At 40.1% G+C, this 26,894-nt stretch overlaps 2 gene segments (V, D, J or C); both read right to left on the reverse strand.

Moving 5' to 3' along the window:
* Nucleotides 1-2,401: 2,401 nt before the first annotated feature.
* LOC115819428 (Ig heavy chain V region 5A-like) lies at nucleotides 2,402-2,844 on the reverse strand. The segment is given in 2 exon segments: nucleotides 2,402-2,721; nucleotides 2,802-2,844. Coding segments are annotated over 2 exon segments (363 nt in total).
* A 3,948-nt stretch (nucleotides 2,845-6,792) lies between these two features.
* LOC115819429 (Ig heavy chain V region 914-like) lies at nucleotides 6,793-26,588 on the reverse strand. The segment is given in 3 exon segments: nucleotides 6,793-6,934; nucleotides 17,523-17,850; nucleotides 26,546-26,588. Coding segments are annotated over 3 exon segments (513 nt in total).
* Nucleotides 26,589-26,894: the final 306 nt, after the last annotated feature.

A 26,894-nucleotide genomic window follows, 5' to 3' on the forward strand; every position in this document is an offset into this window, starting at 1 on the left:
TGATCATATTTTTTGGTTCCAGTAAGAACTCAGGCTGCTGCATTGTGAACTAACTGTAGCTTATTTATACACCTATTAGAACATCCAGGAGCGAAGGGGTGCGACGAATGCCTGGATGGCAGGCGAATCGGGAAGTGTGCCCCTGCTGGAGAACCTGGGAATGGACAAAAGGCTTGGCTAAACAGATAAGTTTTCAGCCTTTACTTAAACATAGAGACTGTGTCTGAGTCTCGAACATTAATTGGGAGGCTGTTCCCTGAGTTTGCGCAGGTACTGTGGCGCAAGACCATTTAATGCTCTATATGTTAATAGTAAGATTTTAGAATCAATACGAGATTTGACTGGGAGCCAGTGCAGTGTGGATAAGATAGGGGTGATGTGATCAGATTTTTTGGTTCCAGTAAGAACTCAGGCTGCTGCATTGTGAACTAACTGTAGCTTATTTATACACCTATTAGAACATCCAGACAGTAAGACATTACAGTAGTCTAACCTAGAGGTAATGAAAGCATGAACCAATTTTTCAGCATCTTGAAATGACAATGCATTTCTTATCCTGTTAATATCAATCTTCCATGCACATTTCCTGGAGTGGTGTAGGTCCTTGATAGAGGGCAGGTGGCCGGCGATGACCCTCTGAGCCGTACATACGACTCTTTGTATTTTGGCCTTGGAGCAGGCGGACGTGGAGTCCTTCCATCCTTCCGTCATCCTGTGTTGTGGCTGCTGTTACTCCATGGTAAAAGAGACCCGACAGACTCAACCTGACTTAAGCCATTGTTCCCCTAATCGTCTCTTTGTGCCTGACTTTGTCCATTCCCAGGTTCTCCAGCAGGGGCACACTTCCCGATTCGCCTGCCATCCAGGCATTCGTCGCACCCCTTCGCTCCTGAAACAGCATTTTTGGTGGGCCACCATGGATGCTGACACCGGTGCCTTTGTGTCCACCTTTACTGTGTGTTCTCGCAGAAAAGCCTCCCACTGGCCACCTGCGGGGCTGCTTCCCCCTCGTCTGTCCCTAGTCGCCCCTTGACTCACATTGTTCTTGACTTCGTCACTGGTCTACCTTCATCCCAAGGCAATGCAGTAATACTCTCCATTATGGATCATTTTTCTGAAGCTGTGCACTTTGTGGCTCTCCCCAAACTTCCTACAGCTCACGAGATGGCCGATCTCCTTATCTATCATGTCTTCCGATTTCATGGCATACCCTCTGGCATCATTTTGGACTGGAGACCCCAATTCATCTATCAAGCCCGAAGATCCCTCTCTCAAGCCCTTGGCGCCTCGGTGAATTTCTCTTCAGGTTTCCACTCACAGACAAACAGACAGACTGAACAGGCCAGTCAGGACCTGGAAGCAGCTTTTCGCTGTGTCTCTGCGCAGAATCTGTCCTCCTGGAGCTCACAACTTACCTGGATCGTGGATGCCCACAACTCTCTGACCAGAACTGCCACTGGGATGTCCCCTTTTGAATGTTCTTTAGGCTTTCAACCCCCTTTGTTCCTTGCTTAGGAGGGTGAGATTGCTATACTATCTGTCCAGGCCCATCTCAGCCGATGCCACAAGATCTGGAAGGATGCCTGTTCAGCTCTGTTCTGTTCCGCCGACTGCAATAGATGCATCGCTGATCACCACCAGACTTCTGCACCCGACTACCAACTAGGTTAAAAAGTTTGGCTGCCTTCTAAAGAAATTCCACTAAAGACAGACTCTCTAGCCCCGCTGTATTCCTTTTGAAACTGAAAGCATCATTAATCACTCTGCTGTTAAATCCAAATTTCCCAGCTCCATGAAGATTCATCCCACCTTCCATGTCTCCCAGTTAAAGCCTGTATCTGTCAGTCCGTTATTCAGACTTCCATCACAACCATCCAGATAAGCCTAGTGCCCCCCCTGGAGGCTCTCATTTAGGGGGGTTGCTGTCACGGTTGCGGCCGTGTTTCCTGTTATTCCTTATGCTTCTAGTGTTTTCCCTCTCCCCTGTGTCTCCTGTGCTCCCCCTGTTGCTCGTTTCTTCACCATTTAGAATTGTGAATTCTTACCTGTTCTCGTGTTTTCTGTTTGTTTACTGAACTAATCCTTGTCTCCCTGCACCCAGGATCTTTCTCTTGCCTGCCTGTATCTAATGCTTGCCTCTCGCCTGCTGACCATTCATCCAGCCATGCTCACAGCCTTGTCTTCACTCACCTGCCTTGTCTACTTCACTAAAACTAAAATAAACCTAATCTCATTTATTCTAAAGCTGAGTCTGCATCCTGCATTTGGGTTTTCCCCGTTGACAGCAGCAATTTCTGTTTGTTTTGCTCATGAGGTTTCACATAGAAAATATTTCATATTGAATCCTGTGTCAGTATTTCTCACTGAGACATGCCTGAGTAGTTTTGGTTCAGCACGGTAGCTATTTGTGTGACTGTGAGTCTCTGGCACAGTAATAAACAGCTGTGTCTTCAGCTTTCAGGCTTTTCACCTCTAAATGCAGAATGTTTTTGCTGGTGTATTTGGTGATGGAGAACTGGCCCTGGAGAGACTGGGCATATGCTGTACCAGTGCCAGTGTCAATGAATCCAATCCACTCTAGTCCTTTCCCTGGTTTCTGACGGATCCAGTGCATGTAATAGCTGCTCATAGAGAATCCAGACACAGTACAGGACAGAGTGACAGACTGTCCAGGATTCTTCACCACAGACTCAGATGAGGTCAGTGACTGTCCACAAACACCTGGAAAAAAGAGAGGATTAATATCAAGTCATCTGAGATTTTTTCATCTCAGAGCTTCTTAGTAAAAATATATTTCTCACTTGAAATGAAAGCCAGGATCACTCCATATTGCAGAACATCCATTTTTACTGATAAATGTCAAACTGCAGCAGTGTGACAACTTGTCAGCTCTTTAAATATCCGGGAGAGACTATATGTAAATAAGGACTGAATGTGGTTCTTAGTGTTCTGGACAGGATTTGCTCAGTCAGATTGCAAAAATGAAAATAAAGACAATAACTTTCTATAGGAAAAATATATTCATGGTTTTCACTGAATATTAGTCATTTCATGACATAAAACTAATCCAAATTTAAACTGAACACTTGGGAACATATCTTAAAATAATCATTTCCTCTTTAAAACTAAGAGGTAATGCATAAATATTTTTCCCCAATATTACACAGTCTCATGTTTTCTGTGAAATTTCTTATGCACGCTTGTTACATGTGTGGTTTATCAAAAAGGAGAGGAGTTGTGGAGGTCATGAATAGAGCCCCTCGGCCGAATACCTTCTCAGCCTCAGTGGAGGTCTCTGGAACACAAATGAATTTAAAATATTATTTGAAGCTTAGTGAAGAGAGCATTTTCTTGCAAACTCTGCCATAGATCATCATCACCCTTGATATTTCTCTAAAACACTCAAAACCAGTGAACAGACCACTGTTGACCTGGTATGGGTGGGTACAGGCTTTTCTTTTCATTTTGCATAAGATGGCCATCCATGAGTTCTTCTCTGCTGTTTGGTGTCTCTGTCAGAACTGCTGTTAAAGATTCCAACATCAGGAAGATTTTCAGCTCTCTGATGATGCCATCTGTTGCTTTTGTTTTTCAAGGACAACTTCACATCTTCAGACATGGTGATCTTTCTCTAACCATGCAAAACTGTAGTTTGGGACAAGGTCAGAAAATATTTGTTATATTGTTTTGCCACATGACTATCTTTTCTGATTCAGCATGATGAGGTGTGGCCATGTGCAAGAGCTGAAACAAGCCATCAAATTGGCCGCATAAAGAATAAAACATAATGGTTATAATTGTTACATAATGTTTGGCTCTGGCTGCTTTTCCAGAAAACCTTTGCTTTGAGTATGCGCTCATGCAATGTCATCACTGATGGCACAACCACACCAATTATAGTGTGTTGCTCACACCTTGATGCTTTAGCGAATGGCTCCAGGATATTGACTAGTTCTGTTACCTCTGTTTGTACCACCTTGTGAAAATGGCATTATGTATTGACCTGCTCTGTCCAAATGTATCTTCAAAAACCTCCTAGAATTGGGGATCTGTGGTGCAGAAAACTCACAGGCTTTTTGTGTTTAGCTGTTGTTGCCCTCAAACCGCGTAGTTTCTCCAGTTCATCTTTCACAATGAGTTGTGGTGAATGTGTGGAGCATGCTTGTTGCCCAAGGTTGGTGTGCAAGATTATGTTTGTTACATTAAAAAGCATGCCTTGGAGTGAAGATCACTCTACTGAAGAGTATTATCAATGAACTCTGTACCCTAGCTCCAGTGTGCTTACTTTTCTAAGAAATCAACAAGTGTTTGAGCTGTTACTGTCATGAAAGAATGACACATACGGTCTGTCCAAAAGTTCTGAGTGCATGCAACACGATGGGCCTTTGCTAAAAACTTCCTCTTCTCATGAAGATCAAGAACATCTCTTGACACTGAGCTGTCATAGCCTAATAATTCTGTAATGTGAGTTGTCATTGTAATTTACATTTCAAACATGTGCAGTTAGGCTAAATGTCTGGTGACGAGAGTCAATGCGGCAAAGTCACAAAGTAAATTATACAATGTCCATTTCAAATAGTGAAGGAGATTAATATAATGGTTATGTATTATAATGGTGTCAGTGTTGAAAGTTTCATGTCATGAGAGTTAGGTTACTGCTTCTCTGACGGAAATTTAAAGTGACCAGATCTAGCTGGATGTGGCAGTTCAGGCATTGACATCATCCATCTCCTCAGGGAACACTGCCTACCACTGGAGTTGTAACTGACTGGCCCTGCTAGGCAATGCTTATGTTAGCCAAGCCCTTTAACAAACAGGAAATAATATGAAAAAAGCATGATAGCTGCATCAAAAACAAAGAAAGTTACCTCATGAATGAAGATGTTGCACCCTTTGATTTGTTGATTGAAATGCTTTGTAGGTTGCCTAGCACTTCTTGTTTGCGGAATCATCTTCAAAGTTTTCTAATATGAATTTCACCAGCGCAGGCTCTGACATTTCTAGATAATTGGTGAGATGAAAGAAAATCCACTGTCCAAGTTCCATACCTTACCCAGGAGCCTGTCTGATCCAGGCTAAATAAAGGTCACTGAATGTGAATCCAGAGATTGTACAGGTCAATTTATGATATCTGTGATGGACTGGCGACCTGTCCAGAGTGTTTCCCCGCCCTCTGCCCAATGAATAGGATAGGCTCTAGCACTCCTGCACCCTTAATTAGGATAAACGGCTTAGATAATGAGTGAGTGAGGTGAGGTTCTCCAGGTCTTTTAAATACAGCTTCAAACTGAGTGAATGTCTGACAATAACTTTCATATAGGAAAACAGGAAAAAATAAGCCAAGAGAAACATCAGCCACCGCTAACATTGTCAAATGTCTGTTTGCTATTAATTTAAGAAAAGCTGAGAACTCACAAGATGCAGCTGCCAGCAGCAGTAACAGAGGTAAAGTGGACATGATTTGTCCTGAACAAACTAGTCTGATCTGTTTCTCTCTGTTCTCCTGAGAATCAGGGACTGCTGTTGGTTCATTAATACACAGACACTGTTAATGAAAGGAAGAGGACTGATTTGCATAGAGTGACAGTAAATCATGTCCAGCTGAGTGTATATGTAATGGTTATGGTACCCTTTGTGCCACCCTGTGATAAAGTGGATTATATCCATTTTGTTATGAAATGGAAAGGAGTACTGGTGACTGACTAGTAAGGGACTGAATCAAGAGAAACAGACAACCAAAGCTCTGTTGGTCACAGCATCAGGTATTGATCTGAATAGCGATGTTAAGTGAGAAGGGAACTGGGTTAAACAGCAGAATGAAAGATGCAGGAAGATGTGTGTGTGTGTGCATGTATGTGTGCATTAAAAGCGAGTGGGTTCATTTAAAGTAGAAGTGATTCAAAACTTTCATATCAAACCAAAAACCTCAATTCAGTTGCCACGGATATTTGTCGCATCTCATATACATATTATCATAGTAATAAGACTAGACAACTTTGGAATATGTCATGGCCTGTTAGGCCTGGGATGTGGTGTATGGACCCAGAAGCAAACTCTTTTGAGATCTCTCAAAACGGTAATTTGAATGATCAAAAATGTCAGCAAATCCGAAATCAGCAGGCAGTGTTCACAGTCAAAAAAGGGAAATCCAGAGTCGGCACATAGGTGATCAGACAAAAGGCAAAATAGAGGCTTAAGCAAAAATTCGTGTCAAAAATCTAGGCAAAGTTCATTAACCAGAGATCAGTCTAAAATCCAATCCAAAACACAAAAAGGGCAAACACAGTACTCGCAGAACACAGGCAAAGGACAGAAAACATAAAAATCCAGAATTCTCCAAAACCAAAAAGGCTTGACAACAGCAGAAATCCAGAAAACAGGCAGAAGTCAAAAAAACATGAGCAAGAACCAGAACAGACATGAAACAACACGAGAGAACCTTCCAAGAACTGGCAAGATAATCTGGCAAGGGCTGAATGGGTGAGACATGGCTTTTAAAAACAGTCTAATGAGGAGATGGTGAACAGGTCAGTTGAGGGAAGGCTGGTGATCGGTGTGACCCAGGAACAGGACTCAAACCGCAGAGAGGGTAAACGTGGCTAGACAGTGGACGGACCGGGCTGGATTGTGACAGAATATATATCACACAATTAAACTGCATAACAGTAGCCGAAACCACTACATTGGACAAGTAATTTAAATTTAAAATATGCAGTTTACAATGTAATCAGTCCAAAAGCAGCACTGAGTTGACCTGCTGCTACACTGGCAGCCTTGCTTGTGGAGACATCCTCAGTAAGGGTGAGCTGGCTTTTCTGGGATTCTGCTTGATAAATACATTTTTTCCCAGTCAACTCCACTGCTTTCCCTGGTTTCTGGGAGATCCAGTGCCTGATGTGCAAAGCTGTCAGGCATAGCATCATTAAACTTACACCTACAATAAAACAAATAATAAATCAACAGGATTTTTACTATGAGTACAACAAACACAATTCTAAGAGAATGCCAGTCTTTCATATATAAATATGGATCAGTTTGAAATAAACTCCGAGTGACTGAAAGAACACACTGACCTGTGTCTGAAACGCTGACTCAACAGTCATCCACAGATTAGGAGTGTGAAATAATTTGACCTGAAAGAGTGAACTAAGGTGAGAACGAAATAAGAAGTTGATTAGATGTATTCATATGTACCCCATTTAGACTGGTCTTGGGTGAGAAATCCAAGGTTTACTAGGCCCCTCAAATAAAATGCATGAATAGAGATTTATGAATGAACAAGGATTTATGTGAAATATATAACACTGTAAAGTATAAGGCTGTAGGTAAGTGTTGTTTTGAAGCTGTGTGTGAGGGTTTTGTACAGCTCCTGTACTAGATGGAAATACTGTGTGTCGCGGGCACAGTAATATACAGCTGTGTGTTCGGTCTGAAAGTTCTGCCCGTGTAAAAACACTGTGTTATTGGTTCGCTGGTGAGTGTGATCTTGCTTCTCAATGAATCTGTGGTGCCACTGCTACTGCCGCATATGTATCAAATCCACTGCATTGCTTTGTCTGAAGTTTGACTTACCCAATTGGTACAGTAGCTTGTGACTGAATAACCTTTGATCTTACAGGAGATGGAAAACGATGTTCCAGGTTTAACAGCCAGTGAAGCAGGCTAAATACACTCAATAGAATAAGCTCAATAAGGTCAATAAAATATTTCATTATCAAATGTTTTAACAAATCTCTTAATTTCAACAAGTCTATCCAGCATTTGACTCACAGGATGGAGTGGCCAGTAGCAGCAGTAGGGAAACAGAAAACATGCTCATGTTGACTCTGAATCAAGCTACCCTTCTGAACTCAGATCAGTTTGGAAGCCCCTAAATACTTCATGACTTCATGACCGTAGATACCAGAACACTAACATATAGAGAGACATTTGCATGCAGACAGAGATAAATATGTCAGTCAGTGTGAATGAGGACAAAGACCTTTTTTTGGTGCATCTAAACAAGCAAAAAAAAAAAAAAACTCAATTGTAAGGATACATATTTTATATTGTACATCCAAAATTTTACTGTTTTATTCAGTCAAACCTGGCAAAATCCCCAGACACAAATTCTGCATATTATGTCAAATCATAAATGTAACGCTCATTTTCTGTATCAGAAATTATATGCTATATAAAGTGTGAAAAACCATGATTTTATGAAACTAATGTAGCACCCATGTGAGAGGCATAGTTTTATTTTTGTATACTGCTGTGTACAATGGCAAGATGTGGTAGAAGTGTGATTGCAATGTTTGAGGCATTTCCAACTGTTTTCATTTCATGTGTGTTCATCATAATGTCTTTAATAATGTTAGAATCTGCAAATGTTTTCATTTAATAAGTGCTGTTAAAATTTCCTACTCTTTTCATTTTAAAAGTGGGGAAAAAAACGTGATAATGCTGTTAAAATCTGCAAGGGTTTTCATTTCATAAGAGCTCATTACGATGTTCGTGGTACAGTTAAAACTAGTTCATTGGAGGACAAAATAAGGAAACAAGACATGATTGGTTAAAACTGCCCTATCGTTTGACTGCGGCAATTTACATGGGCGTGTCTGGTTAATGAGAGAGAGTTCGAGAAGTAATTGGGAGAGAGTACGGCGAGAGAAAAATGAGCGTAGAGAGGATGTTGAATTGTGTTGAGTTAAACCCAAAAGTGTCCCAAAGTTAACCAGAAGTTGCGAAACGCAAAGTACGTGTGTCGTTTTTCGTTTTGTTGTTTTTTTCCTCAGTGTATATTTGTTTTCCGGGACAGTTTTGGAGGTGTTTTTTTCTTGATGCTGGTGAAATTAGAACAGTTCGAGTGCTCGCTATTTTGTGGATTACTACAGTGGACACTGAGTTTTCCTGGACTTTGTTAAGGACGACTGCCACTGAGATTTCAGCGCGGACGGAGCAGCAAAGACAGCGTGGTCTTTTTCACTCTTCAGCCGTGGAGGTCCGCCCGTACTTCTTTTGTGAACAGTCAAATGGTTCCGTGAGTACAAAATACGTGCTTTGGTCCACCATTTCGACATGCGCGCCATCTAAGGGGTACCCCAGACTGCCTTTGTATGTCAAAACCCGGGAATTTTATTTTTATGTCACCTTGTTGGTTGTTTATTGTGTGAATATATGTGCGTGCATGTGTGTAACTTCTGTTGACTGCTGATAGCGTGAGCGGCCAAATAAATGTAATTGTTGGTAAAGTTAAATGATTTGTATGTGTGTTATGGTAAGGGGGTAAATGAACTGTAGGTTGTCGTTGTGCGAGTTACTCTAGTGAGTTTATAACTAAAGTGTTCATTTGTAGGACACAGTATTTACCGCTTATATCTTTGAGGGTTAACCTCAAAGTTGGGGCTCGTATTTTTAATAGTGGATTAAGCAAGGGAGGTCATCCATCCAGCATAAATTATAGCCATTTTCATAGGCTAACCCAGGCCTCTTAGACACCCTTGGCAAGACTAACCCCTAGACATATATCCTGCCAGTGGATTCCATCTAAGCTCCTCCCTTGCGTGTGTATAGAGTGGTAGCAGGCCACAACACATATGTAACAACATATTTAAGACAATCAAAAATCAGCTTAGTGGGAGGGCTGCACTAACATAATTACACATGTCATTATACTTATAACCCATAATTAAATAAATGTACTGTCAGCTGTTTCTGATCCCAGACTAAGACGTGCAGAATGACACTGATAGTAAATTCATACGCAGACATGCGTATAAAAGTATAATTGTTAGGTGTAATTCTAAAGTATCAGATGGGTAGGTACTAGACTATAGTGTCCTCAGTCTTTAGTTGGTTCATATACAGGCAGAAATTTGACAGTATTCATTTGATTTCAAATTTGTCCTGCACTACTCTTGTCTCTTGTCAGAATCAGGACAGTGATTAAGTCCCTTTTCCACATTCAGTCTTATTCTAAATTCTGATACAAAAGTTAGAAATTCATGCATTTAAAGTGTAATATATTAGTAAAATTAAGAAGCATGATATCTATTTCAGCAGCTTGTTTGTGTCACTGAAATATTCTATTGTGGCTCAATTCAGGAGGTGAATTCAAAGTACAGTTGAAGTTCGGTTAACTTTATGGTAATGAGATATGACGCGGTTTGGCGGCAACCAATAGAAACTTGGAAGTGCTCTGCTCTAGAGAATTGTAGAGAACACAACAGTATAAACTATTGTTCCCACAAAACTTTTGGTCCTAAGCAAAATGGAGGAGAAACTGATTATATCGGTGGTGGGTTTCCCCATGTTGTACTGTAATGTAGGTTATGCACAAACGTTAGTGTTAATTAAAGACCAAGGCTAGTAAACGTGTCCTATAAACTCCATGCTGGAATTTGACCTAGCCTATCATTAACACAAAAGACACACAACAACAAAAAGCTTTTAAGTAGTGTTTTTCATTAGTTAATTTTGTTACGAAATATGTAATTAGCATTGTTTATTTATTTCTGTCATCGGTCGATTTCGCACCTTCACATTTAAAATATCTCATAAAGGTTAACTTATAGCCTACTGGTGGTCAGTCAGCACAAAGATACCGCTCGACCTGTTTGTTTGCTTTATAGCCCCTTTAAAAACATTTGCATAACCAAGCTTTCCGAAGGAACTTGTACCCGCCTATTTCATCAACGGCAGAGCGTCCACAGTGTTCAACAGCGTCGTTGGCAGGGAGGTTTGGGCGACTCTTGACGCTCTCGCCGCTCTCAGTGTGAACGTACAGTAACACTGTGGCAGTCTTTGCGCAGTAATACACAGCTGTGTCCTCAGTCTGCAGGCTGCTGATTTCTAAGTAGAGAACATTCTGACTGCTGTCTCTGGAGATGGTGAAGCAACTTTTGAATGAGCACTGCGTGAAAAGTGGTGTATTCGGAACTATCCGGACAAAGTAAACTTCCGCTAAACCTGCTGTTTTCCGGAGCTATTCGGATGCCCGCAGAACTTTGTCATGCAGACCTGGAAACTCCTGGAAATGTCCGAATACAGCTGTTAGTCGGCAGTTTTCGGGCATCCGCGTGACCACAGTCGTTAGCTGATGGCTTGGCCTTTCAAATGCTAATAACAGTCAGTGGTCTAGGTGGGACTGGGTATAGAAGCCTGCCCACCTTCCTCGCTGTAACTTTCTATCAGTTAGCCTATATGTAATATTTGGGCTATATTTTGATAACCACACAAACTTGTTAGATGTTGCTTGGTTTATAATACAGCAGTGGTAGGCCCATGTAGCCTTTAATGTCATTGCTCTGTCATGCAGGTAAATTACAATTGTTACTTCAAATAGAGCATACAAAACCACACTGAAAACATAATCTAAAAAAAGTCTAAATGAGAGGTTCATTAATTACATATTTGATGGTTATGCAGCTGTCCTTTATTTGGGGTCAAAGGTACAGGGTGACCAGATGCAAACAGACCAAATGGGGGACAAGTAGTAAGTTTGTGTGGGACAATGTGGGAGATGTTACTAATGCTGAGAGATGATGTAAAACTTAGATATAATGTCAGTCTAACTGAATAAGAAACACTTGTGTACACACTGCGTGAAAAGAGGTGTATTCGGCCTGGAATACTCCTGTATATTCCTGGATACTCCACAGATTATCGGCTGTATCCGGCAGTTTGCAGCTGTGTTACGCGGCATGGAATACTCCTGAATATGTACCGTGTTTGGGGGTCTGCCTAGAGCCCTTAGTTGCCATGGTGAATAATCCCTTGGGGGTGCTTGCAAGGGAACATTTGCACTTCACACCTTGGGCCACCAGGTATCCTGCAATTGGTCAAAAGTCTTTCTTTGGATTGGTGGAGCAATGTCTTGCCCCTCCTCTAAAACCCTTCCCCATTGGTCCATTGTGGGCCCCCAGACATGAATTCATATGGTTTATATAATAATAATTATTATTATTATTATTATTGGTGGTGGTGTTGTTTTATGTTCATAGGTAGATTGTATAGATAGTCTGGCAAACAAAAATGAATTACACAAATTTTATTATAAATAAAGCAAATACAGTATAATATAAGACATATAAATTGACAATTGTATATATCTCAATGTACAATATATAACAGAATAGAATACATTAGAACAGAATATACTGTAATATCATAGTATATAATACAAATGCTTTTGGGAGCATAAATGAAACTCTAAATGTTGAGCATTCCCAAGAACAACCCAGCTTCCGCGGTCTCTATTCTGTAGCACCCCACACAGTGCAGACAACTCTGTGCTAAGCGGGAGGACCCACGCTGGTCTTCCATCCAAGATGGCGGCGTCCCCTTCAGAAATTATATCTACTGATGCGGTCCTCCATATGGCAGCCTCCTCCTCAGTTTAAAGAACACTAGCTCTGGCCTTGTGCAGATGCAAAACACAGTGAAAACAGAAATTAGATCACTGAAAATAGCAAATGGAGAAAAAGTCTAAGAACTACTAGGGAAATTATGTTTTGACTTACTCTTCTCCTCCTTTGCCTCGTTCGAGTGGCGATCCTGCCCCCCTCTTTGTTCTCTGGATTCGCCCGGTAACTCTTTCGAATAGTCTCAATCGGTCTTTCAGGATGCTAGAGAGAAAAAAAGCGGAGAAGAAAGGAAGATTGATTAAAAGTTCGTTTAGAATTCCAAGCACTGCTATGAAACAATCGCGACGATATAGTCTACCAACAAAACACGCTGTCCTACCTTGTCCGTGGATCATATCTGTGCGTGTTGTTTTCAGCATCATGCATTATCCGCACAGCTTCCTGTAGAAGCAAAATTAATACAAGAGTTAAATTCAACCACATTAAGGGATAAAGCAGATAAAGAAATGTGAACGTATCAGAATGCGCGGCAGTCAAAGACGAAAGCCAGAAGGCTACAGAAATAAACTTACCGAAACAGAGTTGTTCCCCGCTCGTCTTCTTTTCTCGGGCAGACTCCTCTTGCGCCCCTTTGATGGGACTCCATCCTGTCCAACCGCCGAATAACATTCTCCATGAACGTTTACTGCTGTTCAGACATCTTCTTAAAAATGCATTTAACGGGGACACCAGTTGTTTGTTTTCGTTCGGACTCGGCGTTGGAAAAATTGGATATTCCCGGCGCACGAGTAGACTCTCCACTCCGCTGTCCGTTCGAAAACTCAAGTGTTCTTTTGCAAGCCATCTTCAAAATGCACACTATCGACATAATACGGAGTACAACTTCTGTAATCCTTCAGTGACTTGCTTCTCCTACGTACAGGTAACCCCTTCCCCAAAGCAAATTTCGCGCTGCAGTTGCACACAATGCTATTGGTTACTGTCACTCTACGCCATGCACGCACAGAAAACTGATTGGACAGGACTCAACCTTAGATTCTAAGTGGGTGGTTTGAAAACGGGGCGCGTCCTCGTACTGAGGAGAAACATTCAGAACAAACAAGCAAGAATCAACAACAAAAACTCCTATGCCCTGTAAACTTTTTTTTTTTTTTTAAAGTCCTGTATCCTTTGTCCCGCATCCCTCATACTGAGATAATGTCCCGCATTTTCGCTGGTCGTTTGATTTTTAACTGTCAGAAATAAAAAATATACGGATCCATTATTTTACCCGCCCGCACATGAGCATAGTTTCTAATCTATTTTAATAGCGCTATGCCAAAAGCAGTAAAAATGCAACATAGGCGAGTTTTTTTAAAAGCCTTGCTTTCACCAAATCGCTGAGAGGAGAGCGTTGAGGGCGGTCATCAAGAGTCTGTGGCGGCCGTCAATCAAACTGTGCAGCTGTGGGGCCGACGAATTTCTTTGCTACGACACAAAAACCAAACTTAGTAAAACTTTACAGATATGAAGATAAACGCTGTCAGCCGACGTCATGGTCAAAAAGAAAGGAAAAAGTTCTTTTATCCCTTCTGACCATGCTTCTCATCCAATAGAGATTTTGGCTTGATATAAAGATTTGCGTTGAAATTGTTTTATTTTATGTAATATTTTATTTTGAGCCTTATTTATTCTTATAGTTGGATTTGGTCAGGGGTTTAACTTGAAAGACTTGAGCTGTATGATGCCTGCTGCTTTGCTTAAGTACAGTTGCCTTTGATGAGCCTGTAATGGCCAATGCATGTTGAATGTCTATCAATGCAAGTGTATACAAGTGTTTCTTATACAGTTACACTGACATTATATCTAAGTTTTACATCATCTCTCAGCATTAGTAACATGTCCCATATTGTCCAACACAAACTTACTACTTGTCCCCCATTTGGTCTGTTTGCATCTGGTCACCCTGTACCTTTGACCCCAAGTAAAGGACAGTTGCATAACCATCAAATATGTAATTAATGAACCTCTCATTTAGACTTTTTTAAATTATGTTTTCAGTGTGTTTTTGTATGCTCCATTTGAAGAGTCCATCATAATTTAGCTGCATGACAGTACAGTGACATTAAAGGCTAAATGGGCCTACCACTGCTATATTATACACCATGCAACACCTAAGAAGTTTGTGTGGTTATCAAAATATCGGCTAAATATTACATATAGGCTAACTGATAGAAAGTTACAGCGAGGAAGCGGGGCAGGCTTCTATACTCAGTCCCACCTAGACCACTGACTGTTATTAGCATTTGAAAGGCCAAGCCATCAGCTAACGACTGTGGTCACGCGGATGCCTGAAAACTGCCGTCTAACAGCTGTATTCGGACATTTGCGGGAGTTTTCAGGTCCGCATGACAAAGTTCTGCGGACATCCGAATACCTCCGGAAAACAGCAGGTTTAGCGGAAGTTTACTTTGTCCGGATATTTCCGAATACACCACTTTTCACGCAGTGACACTTGTATTGATAGACATCCAGCATGCATTGGCCATTACAGGCCCATCAAAGGCAACTGTACTTAAGCAAAGAAGCAGGCATCATACAGCTCAAGTCTTTCAAGTTAAACCCCTGACCAAATCCAACTATAAGAATAAATAAGGCTCAAAATAAAATATTACATAAAATAAAACAATTTCAATGCAAATCTTTATATCAAGCCAAAATCTCTATAGGATGAGTAGCATGGTCAGAAGGGATAAAAGAACTTTTTCCTTTCTTTTTGACCATGATGTCGGCTGACAGCGTTTACCTTCATATCTGTAAAGTTTTACTAAGTTTGGTTTTTGTGACATGGCAAAGAAATCCGTCGGCCCCACAGCTGCACAGTTTGATTGACAGCCGCCACAGCCTCTTGATGACCGCCCTCAACGCTCTCCTCTCAGCCATTTGGTGAAAGCAAGGCTTTTAAAAAAACTCGGCTATGTTGCATTTTTACTGCTTTTGACATAGCGCTATTAAATAGATTAGAAACTATGCCACAATGGCATAAGCGGCTCATGTGCGGGCGGGTAAAATAATGGATCCATATATTTTTTATTTCTGACAGTTAAAAACCAAACGACCAGCGAAAATGCGGGACATTATCTCAGTATGTTCCTCGCTTGTTTGTTTGGAATGTTTCTCCTCAGTACGAGAACGCGCCCCGTTTTCAAACCACCCACTTAGAATCTAAGGTTGAGTCCTGTCCAATCAGTTTTCTGTGCATGCATGGCGTAGAGTGACAGTAACCAATAGCATTGTGTGCAACTGCAGCGCGAAATTTGCTTTGGGGAAGGGGTTATCTGTAAGTAGGAAAAGCAAGTCACAGAAGGATTACAGAAGTTGTACTCCGTATTCTGTCGATAGTGTGCATTTTGAAGATGACTTGCAAAAGAACACTTGAGTTTTCGAACGGACAGCAGAGTGGAGAGGCTACTCGTGCGCCGGGAATATCCAATTTTTCCAACGCCGAGTCCAAACGAAAACAAACAACTGGTGTCCCCGTTAAATGCATTTTTAAGAAGATGTCTGAACAGCAGTAAACGTTCATGGAGAATGCCATTCGGCGGTTGGACAGGATGGAGTCCCATCAAAGAGGTTCAAGAGGAGTCTGCCCAAAAAAAGAAGACGAGCGGGGAATAACTCTGTTTCGGTAAGTTTATTTCTTTAGCCTTCTGGCTTTCGTCTTTGACTGCCGCGCATTCTGATACGTTCGCATTTCTTTATCTGCTTTATCCCTCAATGTGGTTGAATTTAACTCTTGTATTAATTTTGCTTCTACAGGAAGCTGTGCGGATAATGCATAATGCTGAAAACAACACCCACAGATATGATCCACGGACAAGGTAATACAACGTGTTATGTTGATAGACTATATCGTCGCGATTGTTTCATAGCAGTGCTTGGAATTCTAAACAAACTTTTAATCAATCTTCCTTTCTTCTCCGCTTTTTTTCTCTCTAGCATCCTGAAAGACCGATTGAGACTATTCGAAAGAGTTACCAGGTGAATCCAGAGAACAAAGAGGGGGGCAGGATCGCCACTCGAACGAGGCAAAGGAAGAGAAGAGTAAGTCAAAACATCATTTCCCCAGTAGTTCTTAGACTTTTTCTCCATTTGCTATTTTCAGTGATCTAATTTCTGTTTTCACTGTGTTTTGCATCTGCGCAAGGCCAGAGCTAGTGTTCTTGAAACTGAGGAAGAGGCTGCCATATGGAAGACCGCATCAGTAGATATCATTTCTGAAGAGGACGCCGCCATCTTGGATGGAAGGCCAGCGTGGGTCCTCCCGCCTAGCACAGAGTTGTCTGCACTGTGTGGGGTGCTACAGAATAGAGACCACGGAAGCTGGGTTGTTCTTGGGAATGCTCAACATTTAGAGTTTCATTTATGCTCCCAAAAAGCATTTGTATTATATACTATGATATTACAGTATATTCTGTTCTAATGTATTCTATTCTGTTATATATTGTACACTGATATATATATATATATATATATATATATATATATATATATAATTGTCAATTTATAGGCCTTATAATCTGTGTTATACTGTATTTTCTTTATTTATAATAAAATTTGTGTAATTCATTTTTGTTTGCCAGACTATCTATACAATCTACCTATGAACATAAAACAACACCACCACCACCAATAATAATAATAATAGTGATAATATTAATAATATAAACCATATGAATTCATGTCTGGGGGCCCACAATGGACCAATGGGGAAGGGTTTTAGAGGAGGGGCAAGACATTGCTCCACCAATCCAAAGAAAGACTTTTGACCAATTGCAGGATACCTGGTGGCCCAAGATGTGAAGTGCAAATGTTCCCTTGCAAGCATCCCCAAGGGATTATTCACCATGGCAACTAAGGGCTCTAGGCAGACCCCCAAACACGGTACATATTCAGGAGTATTCCATGCCGCATAACAGAGCTGCAAACTGCCGGATACAGCCGATTATCTGTGGAGTATCCGGGAATATACAGGAGTATTCCAGTCCGGATACACCTCTTTTCACGCAGTTCAGAAAAAAATAAATATTTGCTATACAGTTAAAACACATATTCCTATATGTAGCAAGATCATTGGGCAGGGTTGTAAAGTGTAAAAATGTATGAAAGTGTTTTTTTTGAGGCTGTGTGTTTTTGTACAGCTCCTCTACCAGATGGAAACATTGTGTGTAACGGGCACAGTAATACACAGCTGTGTCTTCGGTCTGCAGATTATTCCCTTGTAATGTTATTGTTTTACTGCTGGTGTCTCTTGAGATGCTGAACTTGTTTTTCAGAGACTCTTTGTAGTCTAAGCTCCCACCACTGCTGACCAATCCTATATACTCCAGAGCTTTTCCTGCTGGTTGTCTAATCCAAGCTGTAGCTTTGCTAGTAACAGAATATGAGACTTTGCAGTTGATGGTCATTTGCTGACCTGGACGAACAGTCTGAAAGTCAGGCTGAATCAGCTCATCAGAGTGGACACCTGAAAGAGATTCGATAGTTATTACAAAAACATGAGACACTCAGTCAAGAACATTATACTGTCTGTAAAATGGACTATGAAATACAGCAGGTTTCATTTCTGTAATTAGACCAAAGAAATGGATGTGGCTGCCAGTAGCAGCACTAGAGACACAGAGAACATGATTGGTTTTGAAGCTCAACCTTTGAGAATGTCCCCTGTAGAGTTCAGAGGCTGTTTAAATGATTTAAATAGAGATTGGTCACATGAATCAGAAATGGGGATAATTTGCATAGGGGACTCACATCACATGAGCTGTGTGATCCATGCTTTCATCTTTTTCTCTTGTAATGCTGTGAGTGATTACATATTTCATACACTGTTTTTGTTTTTTCCAGAAACAAATACAGCATGATTGGAATCATGTGAAACCTGGAATTTGTGATTTTTAATTGCAGTTTATTCTCTACGCAAAGGAGGGGGATTTTTTTCTTTTTTCCTCTCTCTTCAAACTTATTTCCACATGCTCTAGTTTATGATATCTAGTTTGTAGGTAGACTCCTGCTGCTGATTTGGTACAGCATTGCATCACTTTCTCTCACTGTGAGTCTCTGGTACAGTAATGAAGCTGTGTCTTCAGTCTTCAGACTGTTCATCTGTAGATAGAGCTGATTCTTACTGTTGTCTGGAGATGGTGAACCTTCCCTGAACACAACTAAAAAAAAATATGTTAGAACTGCCATATATGGCTGCCCCCCATTCCAGTCCTTTTCCAGGAGCCTGTCTGACCCAAGCCATCCAGTAGTCACCAAAATCAAACCCAGAGGCTGTACAGGTCAGTTTATGAGATCCACCAGGTTTAATGATCACTGCTTCAGACTCAGTCAGTGTCTGACCCAAAACATCTGTAAATAAAGGGTAAAAGGGTAGAATGGTTCACATGGATGAACAGATCCAGTATGTGATTATAAAGGGTAAAATGGTTTACCCTCTAGAGGATAAACAAAACAGAAAAAGAGAGTCAGTTCGTATATAAGCAGAGGTAGAAAAGCAGGTGTTATTTAGAGCACAGAGATATATGAAAATATGGAAAGCATAGTTATAAGTTGGAGCTCAAAAAAAAAAAAAAAGAGTATTTAGTAATAGTGTTTAAGCGTTTGTTCCATTTTTGTCGTTTTGGTATATTTTTACCACAAGGTAAAAACGAAAAAAAAAAAAAGTATTTTAATAAAGAATATTTATGAATAAACTGTCCTTCATTTGACATTTCATTAGACATAAGGATTTTATGTGGTTTTTAGGTTGAATTCAGTGAATACACATGTTGTATTGATTCACATTTTTGCAGATGTTAGTGTGTAACACTTCATTGTTGATTTTACAGTTCATGGTTAGAATGTTCTAGTCCATTCACCAAGATGAAGATGGCTGCCATGCGAGGGGGAGACAATCATGTGTAATTAAAAATTCAGTGGAGAAAATAAATAAATGTCTGTCTGACCATATGTTACTGTTGTGCTGAATGTATGAGTCCTAAGGGGGGAGACTTACAGTATCATAATTACAACTCTCCTCCTACATCCCACCCCTTTAAGTTTTTGTACAGCTGGTTGTATGAGTTTAATCACAGTGAATGTCTAGCACAGTAATAAACTGCTGTGTCCTCAGTCCTCAGTTGGTTCATATGAAGGTAGAAATTAGAGTTGTCCCTGGATACTGTGAAGCGGCCCTGCACTGATTGGGCTGCTCCCTTATCAGAGTCTGAGTAGTGGTGCGTAATCCATTCCAGTCCTTTTCCATGAGCCTGACAGACCCAGAGTAAATCCAGTAAATTAAATCCACTGCAAGCACAGTTGAGTTTGTGGGCTCCACCCACTGTTTAGACTGTGTGAGAACCTGACACTGGACACCTGAAGGAAAACCAGACAAAAACATTTTAAAAAAAAGATCACAAGTAGCACAGCTATCTGGAAAGTGAGTCCTTTATTTGTTTTAAATAATGCATGAACTTACTTTGTATGGCTGCTAATAGCAGCAGTAAACACACAAGTCACATGTTTTGTGATGAAAATGAACTGATGGAAGCTGCTCTTCAGTCCTCTCCAGAGATCAGAGGGATTTTCACTGGACTGCTTTTTTTCTGCATGGTTGTCATGTTTATTATAGGTAGAGAATTTGCATTGCCTGCTGGGGCTGTGGCATACACAGTTCCCATTCAGTTTTCATATCAGTCCTGACTGAATGCTCTCGGCATTATTTAAAGCAGACAAGCGCCATCTACTGTTAATGTATGAGAATTTATTGTTAATGCAGAACAAGTAATTTATGTTCTTAACTGCAGACTGTTCAGTGTCTCTTCTGCCCTCAGCTTATGTGTCTCTACACAGCCTAGACAGAGAGCTTAACAAGGCTGTAGTAAATACTCAGGACACTGCTAACTCTTAAGAGTGTTTGCTGAGAAACCATATTGTAAAACTGTAAAACACAAAGAAATAAAAATATTTTTCAATTAACAGAGCTTTATGTAAATAAACTACATAGCAATCAAAATTATGACATATGTATGTAAAGTTAACTAATATGCTTCAGTAATTTATCAGAATGCTACTTTCTAAATAACAAACAAAAAACTGTTGTAAAATTCAGGTACAACAAGCAGACTTGATAAATATTCTTTAACACTACCAAGCTAAGTTAGCTGCCTAGTCTAGGATGCTACTTGAGCATGAATACAGTAATATAAAGTACCAAAATTGATATGTGTCCAGATAGAACTAGGGGATATCATAGAACTTAATTGTCTGATTCTTACAGATTGTCCTGTGTCAAGGGCAGTAAACAAAGAAAATAGACACTTCTTTTACATTCCTTCCACTCTAAAAGCTAAAACCAAAATGGCTGCCATAATGAAATTCACTTGTGAGACCGCATAATTACGCCTCTATGTGGCAGTATTGATCACAGTACCGGGGACAGAATAATGTCACTTATAAGTTTTCCGGTCGTGTCAGTGATTTAGATTTTACTGTTTCACTGTTTGACCGAAGATCAAGGCAGACATCTGATACATGGATCTCTTAATGGATCCCTGTGTGTGTGTGTGTGTGTGTGTGTGTGTGTGTGTGTGTGTGTGTGAGAGAGAGAGAGAGAGAGAGAGAGACTGAGAGAGAGAAAGAGAGAGAGAGAGAGGCTATGTCTTGTCTTGTTTCTGTGGGAGTAAAGTTTTATGATGCACATTTTTGTGTGTACTGCGCACAAAAAGATCTACTGTCAATTTCTCTACAGTTCTCCAGAGGCCTGTTTGACAGCAGTAGAGCTCTCACACAGGGTGGTCTCTGATTTGCATCATTGTGACTGTCAAGCACAGTAATTCACAGCTGTGTCCTCAGTCTGCAGGTTTTGTCCTCGCAGAGACACTCTGCTTCTTGAGATATCGCAGAAGACTTGAAATTTATTCTTCAGTTGTTCACTGTAATATGTGTTACCATCACCACATATTGCTCCAACCCATTCCAGTGTTTTTCCTGCAGGCTATCATATCCAGTCAGTACAGAAGCTGCTATCAGTCAGTGAATATCCAGAGACCTTGCAGGATAAAGTCATGGACTGACCAGGCTTCACAGCCATAGAATCAGGCTGGTTCAGCTCAATGCAGTGGACTCCTGCAGGGCACAAACACAGTCAAATATAAATAATTTAATTCACATTCCCTCTGCACTTTTAAAATTCAGGTGAATTCACTGGTACTCACTGTTTATAGCTGCCAGCAGCAGCAGCAGCAGTAGCAGAGAGGAGGAGAACATGGTCTAAGAGGACACAGATGTGTTTGGAGTTGGTCTTTCTCTGCTAACATACACTCAGACATGGTATAAATATGTCTCTTATCCACTTCACCACTGAGGGTCACATGGTTTTTATCAGTTAGACAGGTTCACTCCTAAAACCTTTATTAAAAGCTGAGCAGTTACAGTATATATCCCAGCTCAAAGACATTCATTTTTCTGCACACTTTTTACAATATTCCAATGTAATATATTAAATATTCTGAAAAGAGTGTTTAATTTGGCACTAGCCTTGTAATAACTAGCATAATCGCTGGGGGCCAGCCGTGGTCTAAAGGTTAGAGAACCAGCCTTGTGACTGGAGAGGTGCTGGTTTGACTCCCAGGGCCAACATCCACAACTGCGTGCCCTTGAGCAAGGCACTTAACCCGCAAGGAATGCTGCCAACTGCTCCTGTGTCTGGTGTGTGTGTGTGTTCACTACTGGTGTGTTAGATGAGTTAAATGCAGAGGACAAATTCACTGTTGACTGTTCACAGTGTGTGTGTAATCACAGAAACTTGAACTTAAATTCATTGAAATGCTTATCTTAAATGTTTTTCAGTGTGTACAAGTGTGTGTGTGTGTGTGTGTGTGTGTACATGTGCACATATTCACTGTTGTTTGTCATGGCATTAGATGTCAAACCATAAAGCCAAAGTTTTGTTACAACTTACAGAAAGTTACACGGTTTACAACACGATTGTGTTTATATAAATCCATTCACATAAATTTGTGTTTGAGCAGGATTATTTGCCTTTCTTTGCCACGTGACAATGCCATTCCAGATTTTTTTTTTTTTTTTTTTTCCTAGTTTTATGAAACAAGTTTTCAAAACTCTCCAGGTTTGCTATTTGTCTGTGGTATATTTACCTTGGTTAGGTTAAGTAAAAAAAATGGAAGTGTTCTTGATTCCTGTTTGACATACTTCTCAGAATCATACAGCATAAATTAGTTAAAAATAATGTATGATGGTTTCCACCTTGCTTCCACAAAGACAAGTAGATATTGGTTAAGACAACGGTAAGTAGCTCTATCTTTATCATGAGTTCATAGCATAATTGATAGAGAGTATCATTACTTTACTTAGAGAGACACATACAGCAGTAATTAACAGTTAAGTAATAATAAATATCTAGTAACTAATGGACAAAGTGCACAGACAGCTCAGAGTACAGTAAGAAAACTGCATATGTGGAGGTGATGGAAAATGTCCATTAAGGCCAAATAATTGTCTTCTCTGCAGGACTGAAGAAGGGAGGAAAAAAGTAACCGTAGATCAGAAGCTTAATTCACAGGTGAGTAGGTTAATTAATGGCAGAGCTGGCCTGACGCATAAGCGAACTAAGTGGCTGCTTAGGGCCCTCTCGTGGCCACAAGAGAGCCTACAAGAGTGCTTGAAATAAAGTTGTAATTTTACGAGGAAAAATTCACAATATTACAAGAATAAAGTCGTGATTTTAGGCTATGTGTTATTTTAGAGGGGGAGTATCAGAAGAGCAACCTGTCACCTGCAGAGGTGGACAAAGTAAACAACTCCATAACTTGAATAAAAGTATAGATACTCCTGGTCAAATATTACTCCAATACAAGTAAAAGTTGTTCAGTTCAATTTTTACTTGAGTTAAAGTACTGGAGTACTTGCTTTTAAAAATGCTTAAGTATTCAAAAGTACATTTTCTTTTTAATGTCATCACATTGTTGTATTGTTGCAACAATGTATTTACAGAGTCGAACGACTCTGAAATAACCTACTGAATACACTGACTTACTTGTAGAACCTGTAGAATAAAAAGCTTGTGGAATATGCTACAAAGCCTATAGAAACACAGTTGAACCAAATGCTTCCTCTGTAAGACAGTGTATAGCTTCAGTTAAACAGGCACAAGGTTAACTCAGATTGGCCTTAAAAGGATAAACATGTCATAATGTTGTAGGCTAGGTTAATTTTACTTCTACTACATAGCATTGTCTGAAATGTGAAACAGCTGGATGACCATCATCACCGCTTGATTCCTGCCCCCCTCATCTTATTGGGACCGGGTCCTATGTGAATCTGCTGACCTTACAAATATTACTGTGTTTACCTGACAAGATTAAAACATATATTTCTGAAAGGATTTTTGTCAGTAATGTTAACTCGGCATTTTCGCTAGCTAACTATTAGTATGCGTCAGCAGTGGATTCATACAGGACCCGGTGTTATGCCCAAAATGGTTTTCAAGCCAACTGGTTTCCATAGGTGTTCACACACTGTATTAACAGTAGAAGTTGCGGTCTGCTTCTGTCACCAGATTCGTCACACATTCACAAACATATAAATCGCAATTTTCAAGTCACATCTCATATCTACTGTGGCAAATGATTGTAAGTGTTAGGCGAACACAGCGCGTGAACGCATACAGGAAGCAATTAGCTTGGAAACCAGTTGATTTCAAAAGTCTCAGACATGGACTTAAGATATGGCCATGGCTGCTCTGGTGAGGAAACTTTATCTTTATCATCTTTATCTTCCATTGTAGTAGCCATCAGTAAAACCGCCAAGTTCAGTTGTTAAAAACAATGCAGCACGCACTTGACTGACAGCATTGGAGCAGTTTACTGTGATTGGTTTTTCAACACAATGAACACAATATGGCCTATTACATTTTAGAAAAGAAAATTCGTCCGCTGACTTCAAAGCTATGCGTTAAAGTAACGAGTAACGAGAACCTTCATAGAAATGTAGTGGAGTGAAAAGTACGATATTTGTATTTCAAATGTAGTGGAGTAAAAGTCATACATTTCCAGAAAAAATAACACTCAAGTAAAGTACAGATATTCGAAAAATGTACTTAAGTACAGTACTCAAGTAAATGTATTTCGTTACTGTCCACCCCTGGTCGCCTGTGTTAAAATGAGGAACAAAACTGTAAACCTGTGTGTACCTGTGGTTGACTTGTTTACATTAAATGCATAGTCTACTGGTTTATTTGGTTATTTTTCAGTACACCACGTTCAGTAAGCCACTTGGTACTGTATCACTTTGAATATTAAAGTGCAGATAACACCAGACCACTCTTGAGAGTTTGCCACCTTTTAAGTTAAAAACCATAGGAGGGTAAAAACATGCCAGGCTGACTGTTATGATGTAAGCAGCACAGCTGCGACTAATAAAATTGATAATGCGTGTGTTAGATTTATTGTAGGTGTGTGAATGATCAAGTGTTGATAATAGTCAATAGTATTGGTGGGGCGGGTCAGAGGCGGTGGGGGGCCCCCAGTCAAATTCTGCTTAGGGCCCTATAAAGGCTTGGGCCGGCCCTGGTTGATGGGGCTAATGCATAAATGCACAAATGGTAGTGAGTTAGTTAGTTAGTTAGTGTGTTTTTCTATATTCAGCAAAATCATGTCCTTCAGTATCACTGTTGGATTCTCTGTTCCGGAACAGTTTTAGTAAAATTGAAGCTTTAAAAGTGTTCTGTCTTTCACTGCTCCTTTTGTAGGATAACTGAAGTATTTCTCCCACTGTAGATGATTTGCTGCCTCAACGGCTCTGTTTGTTTTTTGTACAGCACTGCCTCCCTTTCTCTCACTGTGAGTCTCTGGCACAGTAATACACAGCTGTGTCTTCAGTCTTCAGACTGTTCATCTGTAGATAGAGCTGTTTCTTATTGTTGTCTCTGGAGATGGTGAACCTTCCCTGAACACCACTGGAGTAATATTTGCCACTACTGTCACCTTTAATTGTTGACACCCATTCCAGTCCTTTTCCAGGAGCCTGTCTGACCCAAGCCATCCAGGCGCCACCAAAGTCAAACCCAGAGGCTGTACAGGTCAGTTTATGAGATCCACCAGGTTTAATGATCACTGGTTCAGACTCAATCAGTGTCTGACCCATTACATCTGTATACAAACAGAATATAATACATAATAATTAAAAAAAAAAAAAAAAAAAAATTAAGAACATCATGTGAAACTGGAAAATATTCACATTCATGCATCAAAATAAACTTAAATGTTTAGAACTGTCTTACATTGTTCAAGCATCAACATGATGATCAAAAACAAAAGATCTCTTGACTCCTTAACTGAGCTGACAGGAGCTGCTTCTGAAAATACTGTACACACAGACAGAGATGAAAACAGACATGAGATTATAAAGGACTGAAGTGGAGTATAACTTTGCATGGTCCACCCTTCAGAGACTTAAATAGATACAGAGAGAAACTTTGTGATCAGAGTTTGGAATCTGTGAAGATTTCTCATTATTAAAGGGTAGATTATGATAATCCAGTTATGTTTGTTACATTAATTTTAATAAGAAGAAGATAAAGAAGAAAAATAATCACCATTCTCAATATTATTAACAAGTCAAGTGTGTGATTTTAAAGGGTAGAATGGTTTACAAGGATGAACAGATCCAGTGTGTCAGTACAAAGGGTAAAATGGTTCAAGATGGCTAAACAAGCTGATATGAATAGGGAAGTGGGTTTTTGTTTGGTTTTGTTTTGTTTTTTTACAGGTCAGTTTATTTCTCTCGCACTGTACTCTGGCACAGTAATACACAGGTGTGTGTTCATTCTTCACAGTGTTTATCTGTAAATACAGCTTAGAGCTACAGTCATCTCTCAATAGACTGGGAATAGCTGATGGGATCCAAGCCATCCAGTAGTCACCAAAGTCAAACCCAGGCTAAATAAAGGTCACTGAAGATGAGATTGTACACCAGAGATTGTACAGGTCAGTTTATGAGATTCTCCAGGTCTTTTAACCACAGCTTCAGACAGAGTGAATGTGTAACACTCAAAACTGTAAATTAGGAAAACAGAAGGAATAAGACAAGAGAAATATAACCCTCTGCAAATATTGTCAACTATCTGTTTCCTATTTATTTAAGAAAAGCTGAGAACTCACAAGATGCAGCTGCCAGCAGCAGTAACAGTGGTAAAGGGGTCATGATTTGTCCTGAACAAATTGGTCTGATCTGCTTCTCTCTATTCTCCTGAGATCAGAGACTGCTGTTGGTTTATTAATACACAGACTCTGTTAATAAAAGGTAAAGGTTTGCTTTGAATAGGGTGATAGCTAATCATGTACATCTGAGAGGATATGTCACAATTATACCCTTAATAATAATAGTAATAATAGTAATAATAATAATTATAATAATAATAATAATAATAATAATAACACGGTTATTTAGTGCCCAATATCACATTGGTATATTTACATGAATATACCAAAGTTAAATCAGATTGATTTT

The sequence above is a fragment of the Chanos chanos genome, chromosome 8, assembly GCF_902362185.1.
Source record: "Chanos chanos chromosome 8, fChaCha1.1, whole genome shotgun sequence".
NCBI lineage: Eukaryota > Metazoa > Chordata > Actinopteri > Gonorynchiformes > Chanidae > Chanos > Chanos chanos.